We start from the raw sequence: 24,231 nt of genomic DNA on the forward strand, positions 1-24,231 counted from the left end.
GACATAAATGATTTATGTCACCTTTGACAGAACTAGGCTACCCACATAGTAGAGAAAAGAGAAGGTATCCCCAGCTGAAACCTTGTATCAACAGTGACTACGAAGCAGGGGACGTTACCACAACCCAATCTCCCATACCACCTTCATCTTCACTAGCTGACACCTTCATCTTCACTAGCTGACACCCTCATCTTCACTAGCTGACACAGACATAAGGCAGGCACTGATAACACAGCCACCAAGGAATGCAGAAACAACAGCTCATGTTTAATTATGGAGCAGAAATGCCAGCACGTAAAATAGTTTGCATAAATTTTATATAGAAAAAAAATTTTTTTTCTTTTAGACTTGTTCTCCAAAAAAAATTGTTTAAGATTAAAAAATGAGAAATTATGAAAAAAGACAGCCAACAATTGCTGTTGTTGTTTCTTAAATTTGCACAGTAAGTGTGTTCAAGGTCAGCTGTTTAGGGAGGTTTGATCATCCTAGGCATCCACTCTGATCTCTTTGCTAAAAACAAGCCACAGAACAATTTCCCGTGCCTATGATGGACACGTGATAGACGCTAACATGCAGATAACAAAGGTAAGGTGTTCTTTCACACGGACCATACTGTAGCTTACAATCTAGACATGGCTGTCTGAGGACAGGATGTCCAAAGAAGAAAGACTTAAGGAAGCCTTGGCTTACCGTCCAGATGCACAGTGCTGCACAGTTTGAAAGGGAAAAAAGAAAGCAACGGGGACTAGAGAGCAGTCACACACATGCCTCAGGCTTTAGGGCAGATAAATAGAACCACAGTGTGACGTGGAAATGGGAACTATCCTGCCAAAGAACAGGATTCCTGAGGAAATGAGAGAGGTGTAAGAGACTGACAGGCATGCAGCTTGCAAAGAGCAGGAATAGTCATGTCATCTGCTAAAACAGGGGACTGGTAAGGAGCAGCCAGACAAGGCTACCCGGTGGCAGGGAATGTGGAGACAGGATCTGTGAGTTGTGGTGCAGCACTGAAGTTTAAATTCCTAACCATGTAATCTGCTCTCTGATCCACAGTGTGTCTAAGCTCTAATGCCCCCTTGTCTCAGCAATGCACAATGGAATCTAGGAACTGGACTACTACTGGCTTCAAGGAAAGCCAGGGCTAGTTGGTCCTATATAACAAGATTCAGGTTTCACTCCTGTACTGCTTCCATAGATGTAGGAATTCCTACAGGACTGCACAAATTCTTAGTTCTAGCCCCGCAGTACTAACTCCTTAGAAACTCCTTAGAAAGAGAACTGAGCGACTCAACTGAAGCAATTTTGTTAAAAGAAAATTGTAGGCCCACACAATGAACACATGCTGTTTCAAGATTTGTGTCTTGAAAGCCACAGGTAAATCAGAATGCACTATACTGAAACCAGAGAGTCAAGAGCCTTCAGACAGCACAGGCATAGTGGTCAGCACATTCAAATACCAAACACAAAGCAAGAGCCAGCATCTGCAGTAGGAGTTAAGCATTTGTGTAAAAGCATATCATGAGCAGCAGTGCAGGTCCAGTCTCACCATCGAAGAGCCTGTCAATGACGTGGTACCCAGCCCGAAGATCTGATAAGGAAAACTCGTAAAACTTGGTCCAACCCTGTTACAACAAATGTAAGATACAATGAAATCAAAGGCAGGTGCCTATGCATCACCACCTCCTAAGTTTAAGAATGACGTTCAGTATGTACTAAAAATAAAACCTTTAGAAATCAGTACACTGACCTCAGAAACATGAAAATGATGTTGCAATTCTACTTTAGTTTTTAATCACTAATGTACATCAGTAAAGTCAAAGTACAAATTGATATATACATTTAAATATATATACCATATGCACATTAATATATTTCCTATACCTTTATGCTTCAAAAGTATACACATTTCCCCCACAAACATGAAAAACATAACTACTGCCAAAAAGCCCTAAAAGCATTACGTTCTTTCTATACATTCACTTATATTATATACACAAATAGTTACCAAACAGATATACTATTTATGTAAAACACTCCTAAAACAGAAACAATGTAAAAATACGAAAGTAATTTCTATGGAATTTTCATTAATTATACTAATTACATAAGAAAATAAGTTTAAACTAAATAAAAAAAATAGCATTTAGAAATGTATCAGTATTGATTAACCACACAAAAATATATTTTTGGGGGGCCTAGGTTACCTCACTCAGGATATTTTCTAGTTCCAATCATCTGCCTGCAAAATTCATGATGTCTTCCATTTAAATTGTTAAGTAGTATCCCATTGTGTAAATGAACCTCATTTCTGTATCCATTCTTTTGTTTAGGGACATCTGGGTAGTTTCTAGCTTCTGCCTATTATAAATAATGCTGCTATGAGTACAGTGGAGCATGTGTTTTTATTTTATGTTGGAGCATCTTTTGGGTATATACCCAGGAGTGGTACAGCTGGGTCTTCAGGTAGAACTATCTCCAGTTTTCTGAGGAACTGCCAGACCAATTTCCAAAGTGGTTGTACCAGCACGCAGTCCCACCAGGAATGGAGAAGTGTTCCTCATTCTCCACATCTTTCCTCTCCAGTGTCTTGCTATCACCTAAGTTTTTGGTCTCAGCCATTTTTACTGATGTGAGGTAGAATCTCACAGTCATTTTGCTTTGCATTTCCCTGATGACTAAGGATGCTGGATATTTCTTTAGGTGTTTCTTGGCCATTCAAGATTCCTCAGTTGGGAATTCTTTGTTTAGATTTGTACCTCATTTTTAAATTGGGTTATTTGCTTTTCTGGAGTCTAACTTCTTGAGTTCTTTGTATATTTTGGATATTAACACTCTTTCAGATGTAGGATTGGTAAAGATCTTTTCCCAATCTGTGGGATGCTGTTTTGTCCTAAGGACAGTGTCCTTTGCCTTACAAAAGTTTTGCAGTTTTATGAGGTCCTACTTGTTTATAGTTGATCTTAGAGCCTTTAGTGTTCTGTTCAGGAAAATTTTGCCCTGTGCCACTGTGTTTGAGGTTATTTCCCATTTTCTCTTCTATTAGATTCATTGTATCTGATTTTATGTAGAGTTCCTTGATCCACTTGGACTTGAGCTTTGTTCAAAGAGATAAAAATGAATCAATTTGCATTCTTCTACATGCAGACCTCCAGTTGAACTAGGACCATTTGCTGAAAATGTTTTCTTTTTTCCACTGTATGGTTTTGTCTTCTTCGTCAAAGTTCAAGTGACCATAGGTGTGTGGGTTCATTTCTGGGTCTTCAATTCTACAGATCTACCTGCCTGTCTCTGTACCAAACCTTATTGCTATTGCTGTGTAATACAGCTTGAGATCAGGGATGGTGATTTCCCCAGGAGTTCTTTTATTGTTGAGAATAGTTTTCGCTATCCTGAGTTTTTTGTTATTCCAAATGAATGTGAAAATTGCTCTTTCTAACTCTATGAAGAATTGAGTTGGAATTTTGATGGGGATTGCATTGAATCTGTAAATTGCTTTCAGCAAGATAGCCGTTTTTACAATATTAATCCTGCCAATCCATGAGCATGGGAGATCTCTCCATCTTCTGAGATCTTCAATTTCTTTCTTCAGAGACTTGAAGTTCTTGTCATACAGGTCTTTTGTTTGCTTGGTTAGAGTCACACCAAGGTATTTTATATTATTTGTGAGTATTGTGAAGGGTGTCATTTCCCTAATTTCTATCTCAGCATGTTTATCCTTTTGAGTAGAGGAAGGATACTGATTTGTTTGAGTTAATTTTATTACCAAACACTTTGCTAAAGTTGTTTATCAGGCTTAGTAGTTCTCTTTTGGAGTAACTTAGGTATACTATCATATCATCTGCAAATAGTGTTATTTTGACTTCTACCTTTCCAATTTGTATCCATTTGACCTCTGTTTGTTGTCTGATTGCTCAGGCTAGGACTTCGAGTACTACACAGAATAAGTAGGGAGAGAGTAGGCAGCCTTGTCAAGTCCCTGATTTTAGTGGAATTGCTTCAAGTTTCTCTCCATTTACATACATTGTGGACATTAACTCCAAAGCTAAGAATACCCATGGTACAACTCACAGACCATATGAAAATCAACAAGAAAGAAGGCCAAAGAGTTTATGCTTCAATTCCACTTAGAAAGGGGAACAAAATAATCAGAGGAGGCAGAGGGAGAGATCTGGATCGGAGAAGGAAGCGGGGGCAGGACCACGTATGGGGAGAGACAAGAGAAAAGTGCAGAGGACCAGGAGAATGAATAGAAGTAAGTGGCAGTAGGGGAGTGGAGAATGGGTGGGGGGCACTACAAAGTCCAAGATGCCAGGGATATGAGAGGTTCCCAGGACCCAATGGTGATGACATTAGCTGAAATACCCAACAGTGGAAATACAGAACCTGGAGCGACCACCTCCAGTAGATAGAAATGGCCCCCAGTGGAGGCATTGGGTCTCCCACCCATCTCAAAAATTTTTAACCCAGAATTGTTCCTCTCTATAGAAAATACAGTAATGAAAAATGAGCAGAGATGAAGGAAAAGGCCATCCAGAGACTACCCCACCTTAGGATCCATCCCATGCACAGACATTGAACCTCCACATTATTGCTGATACCCAGTGCTTACAGGCAGAACCCGGTTTGGCTGTCCTCGGAGTCTCGGGACCCCTATGGAAGAGTCAGGGGAAGGAATGAAGGGTCTGAAGGGCATTGCAACCCCATAGAAGAACAATTCACAGACAGAACATCAACTAAGTGACCCCCACAGAGCTCCCAGGGACTAAACCACCAACTAAAGAGTACACGTAGAGGGACACATGGATCCCGTTACACATGCTGCAAAGGATGGCCTTATGTGGCATCAGTGGGAGGGGAGGTGTTTGTCCTAAGGAGGCTTGTTGCCCCATTTGAAGGGGAATGCTGGAAAGGTGAGCTGGGAGTGGGTGGGTGGGTGAGTGGGTGAGCACCTCTTAGAGGCAAACGGCAAAGGGAAGAGGTTGGAGGTTGGTGGAGGGGAGACCAGGAAGGGGGACAAGATTTAAAGTGTAAAAATAATTTAAAAATTTCTTAAATATTCATTGTATATAGGATTCTAAGCATGTAAGAATAAACCCAAACACGAATCTAATTCCATACAGTTCCCAAGAAAATGTACAGATAACATGTAAAACTCATCTACAAAAGTTTGATGGTAAGAAATATACTTGTTACATATGTGAGAAAGATCTGATCCAATATAGGAGATAAGGACAGTCCATGGGAAAAGCAGATGATAGATAGAAAAGTAAATATATTTGAATAATTCTGCAAGATATTCAGTTGGAACTAGTGTAATGTAAGCGGAAATACCCCAGAAGAACGGTGTAGAATGGATTGGAGTCTACAGAAAACAGCACTGAAAGAACAGCAAGCTGGGAAAGGATTATCATACAATGAAGAAACACAGGCCATAATACTTTAATCAAGCTCCCTACCAACTCCAGGCTACACAAGTTGCACTTATGTGTTGAAGTATAACCGAACTTGATAATGGATTGAGGAGAAAAGTGAGCAGAGGGTCCACCAAGAACACTTCCTAGAAGGCTGCCTCGAGAGAGCTGAGTGGTGTCAAGGTCTTTTACTAAGGCAATCCTAAAGGAAACGGAGATTTGATTTTTGAAGTTTGAGGTATCTATTTAGATACAGCATAAGAGTAGTACCTGATGCTCACTGACTGGGGCGCATGCTGGTGTTCGTACATTAACTCAATGGCATATGAAGCATATAACCATACATTACACAGTGTAGAAGACTAGTAGACAAACACTGAATTAGAAACAAACTGAAGAGTCACAAACCAAATTATGACATGACCATACCTTTACACACCAAATTGCAAACAAATTCTAATAAATGTAAAACTTATATTATATTAGAACATGCTCAGAATTACCTGTGGAATAAAATTTCTTCTTTCTTGACAGGCAGCATGAAACCATGCTAAGCTAAAAAGAGCATGAGCTCGGTGTATATTATCTTTTTTGCTAATTTGCTCAGGAGTCCAAGACTCATAAGTGCGCATCAAATTCTTCTTCAAACCTGGAGGTGACTACAAGAACAGACTATGAACAGATTTCTTATTGCTTAGTATATTACAAATACAGTCAAACCTGGAGGTGACTACAAGAACAGACTATGAACAGATTTCTTATTGCTTAGTATATTACAAATACAGTCAAATGCACCAACATGCTTTCCTCTTCATCAAGAAACTTTTTCTCCAAAAGCCCAATGTAGTTTTCTGTTCCTTCAAAGTGCACAAATATAAAGCTAGCCTTAAAACTTGCACTAAATAAATGATTTTATTTGCAAATCCATAGCATTTTCAAAATTAAATGAAAAATTTACCAAATGTGTTCAAAATAGTGAAGTATATTTTACAAAATCATTAAAATTTTCTTATTTATAAAACTAAAATTTCCATTTGCAATACCAATGTGACAGTGAATGCTAACACAAGAAAAAGGGGGCACAAAATGAAAAATTTCCTTTAACATTTTTTTAAACCTTTAATTCAACCTAGTATGATGACTAAGAAGTTACAGATTATCTTTTAAAAATCAACATAACATCACATATGAAGTACATGACGGCTCTTCCTGTGACGGATGTTTGGGGAATATGAATAGGTAAATGTGGCTATAGATCTCTACAACAAAATTAGCCAGTTAAAAAGGAGAGAAGGAAATGCCTTAGAGAAGAGCCACAAACATTCAACAAGCAGGAGACAATGATAAATAACCCTCGCCGTCATGGAAATCCAGATCAAACTCTCCAGGATTTATTCGCTAACATGGATCAGGAAGACCACCTTGGGGGTATTAGAAGTAGATGCTGGCAAAGAAGCACAGAACTGGAGCATTGTGAGTCAGAATATAATCTCTATGAAAACGTTGCGGGAAACAACATAATGGCTCTTCAGAATGTTACAAATAGAATTAACACATGATCCAGAAAATAGGTAAGGTAGTAAATTTTCTATTGTGGAGTCTTGCTTCTTTTCTATTTTTTGAAAATAGCATTAAAATCTTTTGATATATCTCATGTTGTTATATAATTTCTATCTCATGTAAGTATTAAAAGGACATTTTTATAGTTTTGAATAATAGTTAAAGGCAAAATACAGATTATTGTTCTTCTATACCTAAGAATGGGATTTTGAAACATCTTACCTCATATGTTATCTTTAGACTTGATTGGAGTAATATGGGAGTAAAGTTGGGATGAACTTCTGCAGTGAGCCAGAGACGAAAGCTTTCTTTAGGTTGAAGAGTATTCAATTCCTTTTTACAAACCAATAAAAAGGTATTTCAACATACACTTTATGATTCTGTGTCTTATTTTAATGGTGCTTAATTATTCAAATTATATTTCCTTTAATGTTTTGGGTTCTTTATTAAAGAGTAGACAGATAATGTAATAAACAGAAACATGCATCTGGAGGCAGTTACACTGAGCTGACATCCAAACGTTGCCACTTGCTGGGTGCCCTTGGGATCTAGACCTCACAGCACCTCTAAGCAAGTATCTATCACAAGGACTATGGGAACCATGTTAAGAAGGGCCTGGAGTACAATAAATACAAAGCCTCAGCTAAAGATACTACTAAGCCTAAGCTGCCAGCTAGACTCATGGTCTCATTGTTTCTATTCCACTGTCAGTTAGGCAACATCATCAATGCCCTACAAAGCCAATCTTAAAGGGCTTCATATAAGCTCACCTGTCATGGCCCTTCATATTGAATGCTTAAGTCATGCACTCTTCCTTCCTGGTAGGTACCTTTTGGTAAGTTGGTAACTTCTTGTTTGTTACCATATATTCTAAGAACCATGTTTAAGTAGAAGATCCTCTCCAGTCCTTTCTACTTCAATTCCATGATTTTACCAATGCCAATGAATGTAAACACTCATTAACCAGCAGGTATGTATTAGTGTGGTCTGTCTCCAGGTAGAAATCCTGCATGTAACCAGCCCACACACAAATCTTGTTTCCTCTCATATACGTACTAAGTATCTACTACTTTAATGAACAACTTACAGGGCAGTCTGAGCTACAGAGTAAGACCCATCAAAAACTACAACAAGCAAACAGCAAAGCCCTGATTGTTCTAAAAGACAGTGAAAATGAAAAACCAAAATGTAATACCATCTTCGCCCAACATTCATAATCATGTAAAATACAAAGTCAAGACAACAAAACATAGCCAAAACACAGCCATAGGAAAACTGTGCTTGCTAAAAATTAAAATTGGTACAATGAATTCACATCTCACACTTTTAAAATGTAAAGTTTGTCAGAATTTTATATTACAAAATTAAGGAGGAATGCTAATTTGTGATTTGGCTGGATTTATAGTATTCTTGTAAATTTAGAGAGAGACATCTTAAGAGGAAAGAAATGAAATAAAAATTGTTTTCAACTTTTGGAATATTTACTCTGTATGTCTCAAGGAGTTTAAGCTAAGATTTGTTTCTAAGGCATTGACTATAATTATGCTGATTTAGTGTTTCTCAATCACTGTTTTAGAACAGAAAGCAGGACGTCATTGGTCTTTAAACCCTAAAATCCACATGAGTGGTTAGATATGAATCATATTTTTATACATTAGTGGTTTTATGGACATTATTATGTTATTTAGACAGCTTTTAGACAGCTCCTAATCTATGTCTTCTATTGATTACAAGGAACAACCAGAAGTTCCTCAGCTTAGTCACTGGCTAAATCATAATTATATCAGTTACATATGCAGCACGGCTGCTGGTATTGGCAATATTAGGACTGCACACTTTGAACCTCCAGTGACACAAGGGCAGGGCTCAGCTACTGTTCTGTGTGGTTCCATTCAGTATACTAGTCTGCCAGTTTAATTCAATAGTAATTAGAAATCCCACTGGTAAGGACTTTTCTTTGGCTCTTTAAATCCTAACCCTAAGTCATCTAAATCTACTCCCCAACACTGCCCTATTTGTTTGTCCTTGTTCTGTCAGAGACATCCCTAAACCCCTCTGCTAAGCATGCACACCCCCAACACTAGTCTCTGTCTTTGCTGCTACACATACCCATGGGTACATCTTCTGACTACAGTTAGCTTCATTCTACTTAGCCCACAGGAGTAATCTTTGCAGTTATCTCTCCCAAGACCAGACCATCTTTCTTAACTCAGTAACAGCCTTTTAACTCTGAGTTTTCATTTAAGTCACATCAACCAATTGGTTCTTAAGTCGTTTCCTCCTAGGACCACTTAAGTTAACATTTTAACTTCCTTACGTTTACATTTCCTTCAGTGTGCATTTTAGCTTCCTTAAGATTCTAAAATATCTGAGATTTCCTGACAGCTAACAAAACATGAGCATAAAGTACTGGTATAAATAGATTTTCTGCAATCAATCACAGCATGCTCTATTTTTCTTCTGTTGAAATTCACTAAGCTTGTCTGCCAATCTTAATCAACAATTTCTTGACTTCCCTTATCCACCCCTTAAAAGAACAGAATTCTTCTTGCTTTAAAAAACAACAACAACAACAACAACAACAACAACAAAAATCAAATTGGCTTTAAATAATTCTTATCACATACTTACTTTCTAAATGTAACAACACATGTCAACTGAACACTGATGTAGCTTGAAAATTATATATTGAGATATTTCATATACTTGTGCCATACCCATCTCAATCTACCTGTGGTGGTTTGAATAAAATGCCCCCATAAGTGCACAGAGAGTGGCACTATTAGGAGATGTAGCCTTGTTGGAGAAGGTATGAATTTGTTGGAGGAAGTGTGTCACTAGGGTTGGGCTTTGAGGTCTCAGATGCTCAAGCCAGGCCCAGTGTTTCACTCTCTCTTCCTGCTGCCCTTTGATCCAGATATAGAACGTGTAGTTCCTTCTCTAGTACCAGGTTTGCCTGTATGCCACCACATTCCCTGCCATGAGGACAACTGACTAAACTCTGAACAGTAAGATAGCTCAATTAAACGTTTCCTTGTTGCCATGGTCATGGAGTCTCTTCTCAGCAACAGTGACCCTAAGATGTTACCTTCTCCAGAACTGGAAGCCAAGACACTACAAGATGTAAGTTCTTCAAACAGAGCCAGTCTCCATTTCGGGCGCATTCTTTTAGCATCTGAATTGCTAAATCAGCTTGACCTTGACCCATGGCAACCTACACAAACAAAAGCCCCAATGAAATATATCTATCAAAACATTCTAATATACCAGTCGGAGATTAAAGATAATAATTTCCAAAGCTCCATAACTGGCTTTAAAATAAAGTTTTTAAAAAAAGTCAAAAACAAATACCAAGAATTAATCATATTTTCTAAATCATCAATTTATAGTTCAGTTGTGTGGTTTTATTTTCCTGTCTATGTCACTAATCACAGGTAGAGTCTGTGGAAAGGGCTCCTGACTCTTTGTCACACACAAATACAAACTGTTTCACAAGTGACTGCATGGAAAGCCAAGGGCTTGTAAGGGAAACCAGAGATGCTCTAGTATAATTTTTACTTTTTAAACTTTAACGGGGGTGAAGTATTTGAATTTTTAAATTATTGTGTTTATAATGAAAAAGATCTATTAACTTTCTAAAACCTGACTATAAATTATAAACTATAAATTCATTTTCAAACCTGCATGCAAGTTGGCTTGAAAGATGAAGAGAATGAATGACACTTACTCCTTAAGAAAGAAAGACACTATGCTATTGGGTGGATTTTGCTCAAAATATGTATGCATTTCTTTGCTTTTAAGACATGGAACTTTCAAGAAAATATTACTGCATTTGTTATAGAAACACCTAATTAAAAATTTTAAAGTCACTCTCAAATTTTAATTAAATTTACTATTTACTATTGTGTTCTAACAGGTAAACTCAGTATTTAGAGCCTTACCTCAAGTTACCTCAGAGCTCTTGCAAGTGAGTAGCTGTGCTGATCTAACATCAGGGCGATGACCTATTTCTTCCCCCCAGCCTTATGCCTCCCTCTTCATATCCTGAACCTTGCTTCCCTTTGAAAGCACTCTTCTGATCTCACTGGGCTTGTCTGGATAACTCAATAGCTTTCCCATCTCAAGATTCTTCATTACATCCACAAGATTCGTTTTGCTAGGCTTGAGTTCTGGATATGGGAACCTTTTGGCTTGCCAGACATAATTTTTTAATGTCCATCTCTCTGATTGGATCTATGATTTAGTGTGGGAAGAACACAAAAAACAAAACAAGAGGCTAGAGAGATGGCTCAGGGATCAAAAGCACTGACTGCTCTTCCAGAGGTCCTGAGTTCAATTCCCAGCAACCACATGGTGGCTCACAACCATCTGTAATGAGATCTGATGCCCTCTTCTGTTGCATCTGAATACAGCTACAGTGTACTTATATATAATAAATAAATCTTAAAAAAAAAAAAAAACAAACAAACAAAAAAAACAACGAACAAAACCAGTTAGCGAGCAGTTCCTACACACCTGGTGATAACACTCACTGCTTCTTTCAGCATTAGCAAGTTCCTGAAGTTCCTGAGAAGGGTCAGCCCCCGGAGAGATTATGATCAAAATGGGCTCAATCTCAAGTGTCTCCTTGTATAAGCGTTTGAGGTTCAGAGGAAGAGGGGATAACTCCTTTAACCCTAAAACACATGGAACAAAAATTAAAGAAGGGAAAGTAACATTCATTATAAAATATATTAAAAATAATTACATGAGGTGCATTAACCACCTTTCCCAGACAAGTGTAGCTACAAGCCACCATCAAAGAGGTCTCTCTGTACAGCAAGAGGAGACCATCCCAGAACAACACAACTGGACACAATATAAACAGCAATGGATCATTGGGGAGCCCTGCCTCAATGGATACATCTGCACAATAGCTCCTACATCAATGGTTTAGCAGAAAGATTATCAGAGCCAGAACAGCATTTCTCTTCTAGAAATGGCTGTATAAACAAGATCAGAAAATGGTACTACTAATGGATATGCTACTGTGGAAAGGAGGAAATTTCGTGGGGTCCCATTCTAAACACAGAACTACAGACAACTAATAAATGCTAAAACAAAAGAATCAGCTTCTCCAGGAATGAGTCTCTTACAATGCAGAGCAGTCAGCCTTGACACCCAATGTACACAAACAACAAACAAAAGTAGACTCGGCAGGTGTGTGTGTGTGTGTAAATATATACGTATATATGAATGTATATGTATATATATTTTACTGAACATACACTTGTAATAAAATAATCAAAGAAAAAGTTTATGAACTTGAGAGTGGAGGGGCCAAAGACAAGGCTTGAGAAAGGGGAGGTGTTGGAGGGAAGAAAAGGATTGATGATGATAATGGTGATGATGATTATAATGGGTGATGGTAAAGGTGATGACAACAATAATAAAACAAGAATAAAGCATCTGTCATCTGCCATTAACTGTCTACCGATATCTTTCTAATTTTCATGCACACAGATGTGCACATTTTACAGTGTGGAATTTTCTTGCCTAACCTATCCAAGAATGAGGGCTTTTTTCCCTCCGAATAATTTGACTTTTATTACATTTTTATAACTTAAATTCCTTTTTAAAGCTATTAGAAATTCTCACGCAATGGAATGGATGGTTAATATAGTAAAAATGGCCATCATGACAAAAGCAATCTACAGACTCAATTCAATCCCCATCAAAATTCCAACTCAATTCTTCGTAGAGTTGGAAAGAGCAATTTACAATTTCATTTGGAGTAACAAAAAACTCAGGATAGCAAAAACTATTCTCAACAATAAAAGGACTTCTGGGGGAATCACCATCCCTGACCTCAAGCAGTATTACAGAGCAACAGTAATAAAAACTGCATGGTATTGATACAAAGACAGGCAGGTAGATGAACAGAATAGAATTGAAGACCCAGAAATAAACTCACACATCTACGGTCACTTGATCTTTGACAAAGGAGCTATAACCATCCAGTGGAAAAAAAGGCAGTATTTTCAACAAATGGTGCTGTTCAACTGGCAGTCAGCATGTAGAAGAATGCAAATCAATCCATTCTTAATGCCTTGTACAAAGCTGAAGTCCAAGTGCATCAAGGACCTCCACATAAAACCATATATCGAAACTAATGGAAGAGAAAGTGGGGAAGAGCCTTGAAAACATGGGCACAGGGAAAATTTCCTGAACAGAAAAACTCTAAGATCAGCTCCAAGATCAACAATAGAAAAATGGGATGTCATAAACTTGCAAAGCTTCTGAAATAAAGGACACTATCAGTAGGACAAAATGGCAATCAATAGATTGCAAAAGATCTTTACCAATCCTACATCTGATAGAGGGCTAATATCCAAAATATACAAAGAACTTAAGAAGTTAGACTCCAGAAAATCAAATAACCCTATTTAAAAAATGGGGTACAGAGCTAAACAAAGAATTCTTAGCTGAGGAATATCGAATGGCTGAGAAACACCTAAAGAAATGTTCAACATCCTTAGTCATCAGGGAAATGCAAATCAAAACAACCCCGAGATTCCACCTCACACCAGTCAGAATGGCTAAGATCAAAAACTCAGGTGAGAGTGCTAGCATGGATGCAGAGGAAGAGGAATCCTCCAGTTTTGGTGGGATTGCAAGCTGGTACAATCATTCTGGAAATCGGTCTGGAAATTCCTCAGATAATTGAAATTAGTACTACCTGAGGACCCAGCTATAACATTCCTGGGCATACACCCAAAAGATGCTTCAACCTTTAACAAGGACACATGCTCCACAGTGTTCACAGCAGCCTTATTTACAATAGCCAGAAGCTGGAAAGAACCTAGATGCCACTTCAATGGAAGAATGAATACAGAAAATGGTGCATTTACACAATGGAGTACTACTCAGCTATTAAAAACAATGACTTCATGAAATTCTTAGGCAAATGGATGGAACTAGAAAATATCATCCTGAGTGAGGTAACCCAACCACAAAAAAACCACACATGGTATGCATTCATTGGTAAGTGGATACTGGCCCAAAAAGCTCAGAATAGCCAAGATACAATTTACAGACATGAAGCTCAAGAAGAAGGAAGACCAAAGTGCAGAAGCTTTCTTAGAAGGGGGAACAAAAATATTCATAGGAGGAAATATGCAGATAAAGTCTGGAGCAGAGACTGAAGGAAAAGCCATCCAGATACTGCCCCACCTGGGTATCCATCCCACATACAGTCACCAAACCCAGACACTATTGTAGATGCCAAGAAGAGCACGCTGACAGGAGCCTGACATAGCTGTCACCTGAGAGGCTCTTCCAGAGCCTGACAAATACATAGGTGGATGCTCGTAGCCAACCATTGGACTAAGAATGGGGTCACCAATGGAGGAGCTAGAGAAAAGACTGAAGGAGCTGAAGGGCTTTTCAATCCCATAGAAAGAACAACAATATCAACCAACCAGAACCTCCCAGAGCTCCCAGGGACTAAACCACCAACAAAAGAGTACACAAGGAGAGACCAATGGCTCCAGCCACATATATAGCAGAGAATGGCCTTGTTGGGCATCAATGGAAGGGGAGGCCCTTGGCCCTGTTAAGGAATTGCCAGGGCAAGAAGGCAAGAGTGAGTGAGTGAGTGAGTAAGTGAGTGAGTGAGTGAGTGAGTGAGTGAGTGAGTGAGTGAGTGAGTGAGTGAGTGAGTGAGTGAGTGAGTGAGTGAGTGAGTGAGTGAGTGAGTGAGTGAGTGAGTGAGTGAGAGAGTGAGTGAGTAGTGAGTGAGTGAGTGAGTGAGTGAGTGAGTGAGTGAGTGAGTGAGTGAGTGAGTAGGGGAGCACATTCATAGAAGCAGGGGGAGGGGGAACGGGGTAGGGCATTGTCAGAGGGGAAACCGGGAAAGGGTATAACATTTAAAATGTAAATAACGAAAATAGCCAATAACAGAAAATGAAGAAATTCTCATCCAGATAACTGTTTTTAAAGACATATTTCCCCCCAGTTTTTACACAATATCAAGAGCTGTAGTGGGTATCTTTGTGTATGCCTTCTGTTCTACAAGTTGAATTATTTCTTAATTAAGTACAGAGATTTTAGATGCTAAGTGAGTCAAAATTGGGCCTTATTTTATTAAATAAGGGTATATTTAATGCAGTTGTCCTAGAAACTTTTGAGTTTTTGAATATATAAGTGAAATTATATTAAAATAAATGTTTCTCCTTTCTTCTTTGTTTTTAGAAAGTCTCATGTCACCCAGGCTGGCCTTGAACTTTCTATGTGGCTCTATGTGACTGAAAATGACCTTAACTTTTGATCGTCCTGTCTTTACCTTCCTAGTGCTAAGATTACAGGCATTCCCATACACCTGTACTCGGAATGGGACCTAGGACTTCATGTATACTTGGAAAGCTCTGTCTCAACTCAGCTTCTTCCTCATTCTAAACAAATATATTTCTTAGTATATTACCACAAGTAAAATTTTTTTATTTGCCCTCAAAATCGTGTAGTTAGTAACAATTTAAAATTAGTTAAACAATCTTGTGCTTTCTGGGGCATATGTTGTAGCTGGAAGAATGAGCAATTAATAAGCAAGTGACAAAATGCCAGGTGTTAACACTGTTCCGGAGGAAAGAGTATGCTAAAGAAAGACAAGACATTCACCCACTTATGTGGTAGAAGATGGCCTTGCCAGGCATCAGTGGGAAGAAAAGCCTTGATGCTCCAGTGTAGGGGAATGCCAGGCCTGGGAGGCAGAAAGGAGTGGGTGGGTGTGAGGGGGAGCACTCTCACAGAAGCAGGGGGAGAGGGAGATGGGATAGGGGGTTGCTGGAGGGGAAACTGGGAAAGGAGATAACATTTAAAATGGAAATAAAGAAAAGATACAATAAAAAAAAGACAAGATGGTGAGATTATATTTCCAAAATAATGAGAGAAATCTTCAAGGAACAATCAAACAAAGCAATAAAGGGGCTGGGGTTGTGATTGGCTAGAACAGTGGCTGCAAAAGTCCAGGGATACCAAAGTCTCACTTGTGCACAAGGATGGACAGAGCCGTACTCATGCACAAAGATGCATATCGAGTGTTAGAAAACAAAGTGAGTGAGAGGTCATGATATCTGAAGGAAGGGCAGAAAGGATCACATGATGAATTAGGGATGCTTGGGAAGAGAGATGACGGCAGAGGTTTGCACAACAAAACTTCTATAGTTTAATGTGTCCAGGACACTCTAGCTGCTGTGGGGACAACTGAAGCTGTGAAGAGGACAGAAAGGGCTGCCACCTCACTCATACCACAGTGACTTTAAAAAAGGGGCAGGTGGTGAGGGACAAGACAACTGGACTCTGAAATACTATGGAACAGCCAAGGTGACAGATTGGGGTGACAATTTACTTAAGTTGTAGTTGTAAAGTAAATAAACTCAGAATAAGTTCTGGAGTTAGAACTTAAAACATCTGTAGGTAAACTCTAAGGGAGATACAGTGAGAGAAATAAGTTTAGAAATTTTTAATCTGAGCAGTTGATTAGATGCTTGGATAGAAAAATATGATGTTTCAATGAAACAAAACTTGTGCTATTAGGCATTCAGAAAAACCGACGGACAAGCACTTAGTAACAGGAGCCTAGAATCCCAGCTCCAAGGGCAAGGACTCCATGTGTGTACCATGACACCCAGCTGTGTTCATACTTAGCAGTTTTTACTAAACGTTCCCACAGAAAAGAAATTATTTCATGATTTTTAAAAGATTTTTGGACAATACTCTCTGAAAAGCTGAAAGAAACCTACAATCTGAAAAGCAAGCAAATTGACAATATTCTGTTTTTGATAAGCTTTCAAAATTACTAATTTTAAAGACTATATGGCTGAAGGCTATACTGTGTATAAATATTTTATTATAGTTGTAAAATTTTTCCATTTGAGCCTGATGTAGTATCTATAAGTACAAATTTGCCATTAATATTTGAATGTATTCTTTGTAACCCTTATAACAAAATGAAAAAAATACTTCTACAGGAAAATAATTTTTAAAAGCTCAGCATTTTTACCTCAGTTTATCAATTATGTTAAATTTAATACATATGAGTATAATTATGTCCAGAAGGGAGAAGTATATTCTAACTAAGTGGAGATTATAAGTCACATGAATAATACAAACAAATAATGAAAGACCCTACAGCATTTCTCCCAAGGTCAGCATAAAATAAAATGTAAGTTCAAATGAAGTCGTTAGGCCAAAGGTTAGACTTTGAAAAGGGTTGTATTTACCCAGAGCCTTGCAGGCAAACAGAGCCATGGCACTCTGCAGTCTGTCTGGCCGCAGAGCCTGAACTACAAGAACCTAAAACAAAATGGAGAGCTTTATAAATATTTGTTTCTCAGCAGCATTAATTGAACAATAGTCAATGACTACCAATGGATATTTACAGAAATACACTAGTAACACGGTTGCATAGTATTTACCATGCTTGAAACTGTTACAGTAGATATGAGCCAAGACTACCCTTAAAGCATTCTATTTTCTGCTGAGTCTTGTGTATCTATAATATTGCTTTGATGTGTAAATGTTCATTTTCAGATGGGTTGTTGTTTCATTTAAATACATCTGCTGAGATACCATTCATTGCACAACTCCCCTTTCCCCCCACAAAAAAAAAAAAAAAACCCAAAAAACAACAACAACAACAACAAAAAAAACCCAGAGTGAATTAGCTTCTCTAATGGGCGGCTTGAAAAAGAGGGCTATTTCCCAGGGCACCAGTTGCCAGAGTCATTTTCCCAGCTCAAGTTAAAGGTACCCACCAAGAGATCTCACCACCTCTTTTAAAATGGAATTTTTAAGATTCCCTTTCCTTCACACTAAACTCTCTCCTAGATAAAATAAGTGAATGAAGAATCTATACTATTTATAGTTTAGTTCCTTTTAAAAAGACTGCTTTTCCCACTATCCAAAGACTATACATGGACTGACCCTGGGCTCCAACCTCATAGGTAGCAATGAATAGCCTAGTAAGAGCACCAGTGGAAGGGGAAGCCCTTGGTCCTGCCAAGACTGAACCCCCAGTGAACATGATTGTTGGGGGAGGGTGGTAATGGGGCGAGGATGGGGAGAGGAAGATCATATAGAAGGGGAGGGGGAGGGGTTAGGGGTATGTTGGCCCAGAAACCAGGAAGGGGAATAACAATCGAAATGTAAATAAGAAATACTCAAGTTAATAAAGATTAAAAAAACAAAACTGCTTTTCCTATTGAAGGATCCTACTTGGACTAGAGGCACAGGGTAATACCCACACAGAAATGTTGCCAGGGCTCTGGATAAGGTGACCAAAGCAGAAAGCCCTTCCTTGGGCTTGTAAATGCAAGTTACACAGTGTACTGAAAGCAAAGCTTTACTTAAACAGCATCTCAAGGGTGAGCATCTCAAAGTCAAGTTCACACCGTGACTTTGTGCTGCACTTGGATGACATTAAATTTTACCTGCTGAAATAAGGAAATTTTCTTTGCGAGAATTGATGGAAACTCCTGTTCACACATCGAGTGATGGTAGTAAGTACGCCAAAGTGCCCCATCTTCAAAGCAGAGAGTCTGGTAGAGACCAGGGAGAGAGATCTAAAATAGGAATGACCACATGTTAGGAGCTGCAACCATGTGACAAGGACTCCAAGAGAACAGAAAACTGACACTATAGAGACTTATTACTTGTCTCCTAGTCTGTGACAATGTATCTCATCTTCCAAGGTCAGTAAACCAGGGGCAAGTCCTAGGGACAGCACAACTGAGCACATGTTAAACTCTAAGACTATCTCTAGCAATAAGGATGCTCTTCCTAACCATACTTTGCTATGGTGATACTGAGGACCTCTCAGTTGGTTTCAGTTTCAGCCTTAGGCCCCAAGACTTTCTCCAGAAGTTTTATCAAGACTCCTATATAAGAGCTTAGCAAGCATCCCTACCCTTAGTCTCTCATCTAGTTCCTCCTCCTCACCTATGATCACCTTCACCAAGAATCATGCAAAGCAAATTTAACCAGAATTCTTTACTTCTCTAGCTGCAATTAGCTCTTAGGGACTTAATATCCAGCAAACTCACTTAGTTTTTGCCTTAAACAATATCACCTCTCAGAAATTTACCCAAATACATCCATTCCCTCTAGCTCAATGTTTCCTATTCCCCAACTTTTTCCATGATGAACAATATGGCCAGTGTTATCACTATGATATGAATATGAACAGTAATATGAAGTGTAAATCAGTATAAAGGGATGCTTTCTAAAACAATAACAGACCTGTTGCTGTAGTGTAGAAACTTTATACATAAAATCATGTATCCAGAATGTTAGGATATAGTATTTACTATTTATACTCATATGTAAATAATCCTTTGCACTAGTCATATTTTGTTATGTAACCTAACTAAAACAAGAAACGAAATTTAACAATTCCCATTTAACTTAACCAGTTTTAATAAATGTACGACTTGGGATATACTATCTGATAGTGTCTATTAACTTCAGTAACAGCTAGCGTGTAAGTTCCATCAGTACCAACAGCCCTGCATGATGCAGTGCCTAACTGTCCCATTATCATCAGTCAACACTCTGTGGTGGCCTAAACTCAATAGGACTCTCTCAACCAGGTCAAGGTGAGATGGCAGAGGATATCATGGAGCATTCGATGCAGAAGATGGGAGAATTCTAAGCAACAACAGAACACTGAGTTCTTGGTAAAATAAGACTCACAGTGAGGTTCATAAACAGGCATAGGGAAAGGGTTGGTGGGTTCATTCAAAAAGAAATAAAAGGTCAACTCTGGGCATTGGCCACTCTAATGGCCTATAACAAACATGAAGAGAATAGTCAAGAAGACAATGACAAATATGAAGAGAAACCCACTCACTTTACCAACAAAAAAAATTACAGGAAAAAAGGGCATATATCGAGGTGATAAACACTACAGACTGTGAGCACAAACACTGAATCTTGCCCACACTTTCTCAGTGGCATCACCGTTAAACCAATATGACCACAGCAGCTGCCTCCCAATAGTGTCCAATCATATAGTTAGATCACCACAGTTAACTTCAGCAAAATGGCGCTGACAGAACCACCAATTCTTGCTGGTCAACTACACGGTTTTCTCTATGTCTACTGTAGTTCTCCATAGTTATAAGGAAGGCAAGAAAAGGGCATGGGGGAACAAACTTTTGAAGTACATTTGTTTTTCATCTCTATAAACAACACTTTGGGCTGGGCAAATAAAAAATAAGCTAGAGGAGGGAACTATCACAGTAATTCTTTAGCATTTTAAACAAATAGATCTTATGTTCTTACTGCAGAAATATCAACTCCAATATAAGTAAGTTGCACATACAAAATGTCAACAGAACTAAAACACACAAAATAAAATAGCCCTCAAAACAGAACAGAAACACTTAAATTTTTTTATTTATTTACCTTTATTTTACGTTCACTGGTGTTTTGCCTGTATGGATATCTATGTTAGAGTGTCAGATCTTGGAGTTACAGACAGCTGTGAGCTGCCATGTGAGTGCTGGGATTAGAGCACTGGTCCTCGGAAGAGTGGAACAGTAGTCAGAACCCTTAGCCATTAAGCCACCTCCCAGCACCAAGAAATATTTCTAATGGGAGATGGATATGGCTCATTGGCCAAAGTACCTGATCTACAAGCATGACCTCAGACCCCGAGAACTTACATAATTGTGTCTGTACTTCCTAGGTCTGGGTGTCAGAAGCAGGAGGATCGGAGAGAGCTGAACTCTCTGAAGTGTGGATAATCCTGAGAGCTCAGGGGAGACTGCCACTTTTGCTCACATTCCTAGCCCAAGAGGAATCTGCCTAGTGACCTCTGGATACAGAAGTATAGGAGCAGTCAGCTGTAGGAACCTGTTAGTTTCTGCCTGAGCCCAGAACTGAACTGAACAAGTCCCATAGCTCCCTTCACCCAAATCCTGTGGGGGAAAGACCTGGACTCTCAAAAGTGCGGACAATCCTGAGAGTTCAGAGGAGACAACTAAATCTGCCCACATTCCTGACCCAAGACAAACCCGCCTAGTGGCCTCTGTGCCCTCTGGGCACAGGGACCTAGGAGCAGTCAGGGGCAGGACCCTCTGGGTTTCTGCCTGTGCCAAGAGCTGAAAGGCAATCATCAGCAGAGCCTACACACCTAAGAGCAGAAGCAATACCAACTCTTCTGTGGTAAGCAACTCGCCTGGAGGCTTCAGGTCACACAAACCCAGGAGCACCTCTCTGTTCAGAGATCCAGTTGAAAGAAAACAGGTCTACAGGAGTGCTGACACACAGGCCTACAGGAGGGTCAAGTCCCTGCTAGAGACAACAAACAACCTAACACCAGAGACAACCTGATGGCGAGAGGCAAGCACAGGAACCTAAGCAACAGAAACCAAGACTACTTGGCATCATTAGAGCCCAGTTCTCCCACCAAAGCAAATATTTGACACCCAAACACACCAGAAAAGCAAGATTTGGATTTGGATTTCACATCTCATGATGATGATAGAGGACTGTAAGAAGGGCATAAATAAGCTCCTAAAAAATATAAAACAACACAGGTAAACAAGTAGAAGCCCTTAAAGAAGAAACACAAAAATCCCTTAAAGAATTACAGGAAAACACAACCAAACAGGTCAAGGAATTGAACAAAGTCATCCAGGAATTAAAAATGGAAATAGAAACAATAAAGCACAAAGGGAATCAACCCTGGAGATAGAAAGCCTAAGACAGAGATCAGAAGACATAGACACAAATGTCACAAACAGAATACAAGAGATAGAAGAGATAATCTCATGGGCAAAAGATACCATAGAAAATATTGACACAACAGTCAAAGATACTGTAATAGGGAAAAAGCTCCTAGCCCAAAACATCCAGGAAATCCAGGACACAATGAGAAGATCAAAACTAAGGATAACAGGTATAGAAGAAAGTGAAGATTCTCAACTTAAGAAGCCAGTAAATATCTTCAACAAAATTATAGAAGAAAACTTCCCTAACCTAAAGGAAGAGATGCCCATAAACATACAAGAAGCCTACAGAACTCCAAATAGACTGGACCAGAAAAGAAACTCCTCCCGTCACATAATAGTCAAAACACCAAATGCACAAAACAAAGAAAGAATATTAAAAGTAGTAAGAGGAAAAGGTCAAATAACATATAAAGGCAGACCGATCAGAATTACACCAGACTTCTAACCAGAGACTATGAAAGCCAGAAGATCCTGGGGAGATGTCATACATACCCTAAAAGAACACAAATGCCAGGCCAAGAAAACTCTCAAATACCATAGATGGAGAAACCAAGATATTCTACTACAAAACCAAATTTACCCAATATCATTCTATGAATCCAGCCCTACAAAGGATAACAGATGGAAAACTCCAACACAAGGAGGGAAATTACAACCTAGAAAAAGCAAGAAAGTAATCTGTTGCAAGGAAACCAAAAGAAGAGAACCACACAAACATAATTCCACATCTAACAACAAAAATAACAGAAAAAAAAATCACTATTGCTTAATATCTCTTAACATAAATAGACTAAATTCCCCAATAAAAGACATATAGACGAACAGACTGGATATAGAAAGAGGACCCAGCATTTTGCTACATACAAGAAACACACTTCAGAGACAAAGACAAACACTATCCCAGAGAAAAAGGCTGGAAAACAACTTTCGAAGCAATTGTTTCCAAGAGTAACTACTATAATATCAAACAAAATAGAATTTCAACCGAATGTTATCAAAAAAGATAAGGAAGGACAGACACTTCATATTCATCAAAGAAAAAATCCACCAAGTTGAACTCTCAAATCTAAATATCTATGCTCCAAATGCAAGAGGAAACTTACATTCATAAAAGAAACCTTACTAAAGATCATTGTACCTTACATGATAATAGTAGGAGATTTCAGAAAACACCCTACTCTCATCAATGGACAGATCATGGAAACAGAAACTGAACAGAGACATAGAGAAACTAACAGAAGTTATAAACCAAATAGGTTTAACACACACACACACACACACACACACACACACACAACATTTCATCATAAAACAAAACCTTATTCTCAGCACCTCATGGAAACTTCTCCAAAACTGACCATATAATCTGTCACAAAACAGGCCTCGAGAGATACAAGAAGACTGAAATAATCCCATGCATCCTATCAAATCACCAGGAACTAAGGCTGGATTCAATAACAACAATAATGACAGAAAGCCCACATATAACGGAGGTTGAACATCCCTCTATTCAATGATAACATGGTCAAGGAAGAAATAAAGAATTAAAGACTTCTTAGAATTTAATGAAAATGAAGGCACAGCATACCCAAACTTACAAGACACAATGAAAGCTGTGCTAAGAAGAAAACTCGGTATGTTTTCAGTATGTTTTGGGCCAGCAGCTTTTTGCCTTTTACATTGTCTTTGATGGTTGTGTCAATGTTTTCTATGGTATCTTCTGCCCCTGAGATTCTCTCTTCTATCTCTTGTATTCTGTTGGTGATGCTCGCATCTGTGACTCCTGATCTCTTCCCTAGATCTTGTATCTCCAGAGTCGTCTCTGTTTGTGCTTTCTTTATTGTTTCAATTTTCATTTTTATATCCTGGATGGTTTTGTTCAATTCCTTCACCTGCTTGGTTGTGTTTTCCTGTAATTTTTTATGGGATTTCTGCGTTTCCTCTTTAAGGGCTTCTACTTGTTTACTTGTGTTGTCCTGTATTTCTTTAAGGGAGTTTTTATGTCCTTCTTAAAGTCCTCTATCACCATCATAAGATGTGACTTTATATCTAAATCTTTCTTTTCTTGTTTGTTTGGATATCCGGTATTTGCTCTGTTGGGAGAGCTGCGCTCTGATGATGCCAAGTAGTCTTGGGAACTGATCCAAGAGCTCCCTGCACCCAAATCCCATGGGAGAGCTGAACACCCAGAAGTGTGGACAGTCCTGAGACCTCAGGACAGATGCCACTCCTGCCCACCTCTCCCACACCCCTGGCCCAAGAGGAACCTGCATAGTGCCCCTGGATACAGGAATGTAGGAGCAGTCAGCTACAGGAACCTGCTGGCTCTGGCCTGCACCTGGAACTGAACTGAAGCAGTCACACAGCTTCCTGCACTCTAATCCCGTGTGGGAGAGAGCTTGACTCTCAGAAGTGCAGATTCTCCTGAGAACTCAGAGGAGACTCCTCTCTGCCCACATTCCTGACCCAAGAAGAAATTGCCTAGT

The 24,231-nt window shown here is 38.9% G+C and overlaps 1 protein-coding gene across 3 annotated transcripts in view; it reads right to left on the reverse strand.

Annotated features, from left to right (window-relative positions):
- The window catches only part of Dync2h1 (dynein cytoplasmic 2 heavy chain 1), a 198,172-nt gene that overhangs the window by 61,419 nt on the left and 112,522 nt on the right, over positions 1 to 24,231 (reverse strand). For all 3 annotated transcript variants that reach the window (XM_032911134.1, XM_032911135.1, XM_032911133.1), the window contains 7 exons: positions 18,440 to 18,571; positions 17,231 to 17,303; positions 11,487 to 11,647; positions 10,060 to 10,185; positions 7,194 to 7,304; positions 5,915 to 6,070; positions 1,547 to 1,622 (listed from right to left, as the gene is read on the reverse strand). In XM_032911134.1, the coding sequence (XP_032767025.1) occupies positions 1,547 to 1,622; positions 5,915 to 6,070; positions 7,194 to 7,304; positions 10,060 to 10,185; positions 11,487 to 11,647; positions 17,231 to 17,303; positions 18,440 to 18,571 (835 nt within the window). The remainder of the gene's footprint in view (positions 1 to 1,546; positions 1,623 to 5,914; positions 6,071 to 7,193; positions 7,305 to 10,059; positions 10,186 to 11,486; positions 11,648 to 17,230; positions 17,304 to 18,439; positions 18,572 to 24,231) is intronic.

The sequence above is a fragment of the Rattus rattus genome, chromosome 8 (assembly GCF_011064425.1).
Source record: "Rattus rattus isolate New Zealand chromosome 8, Rrattus_CSIRO_v1, whole genome shotgun sequence".
Classification (NCBI taxonomy): Eukaryota; Metazoa; Chordata; class Mammalia; order Rodentia; family Muridae; genus Rattus; species Rattus rattus.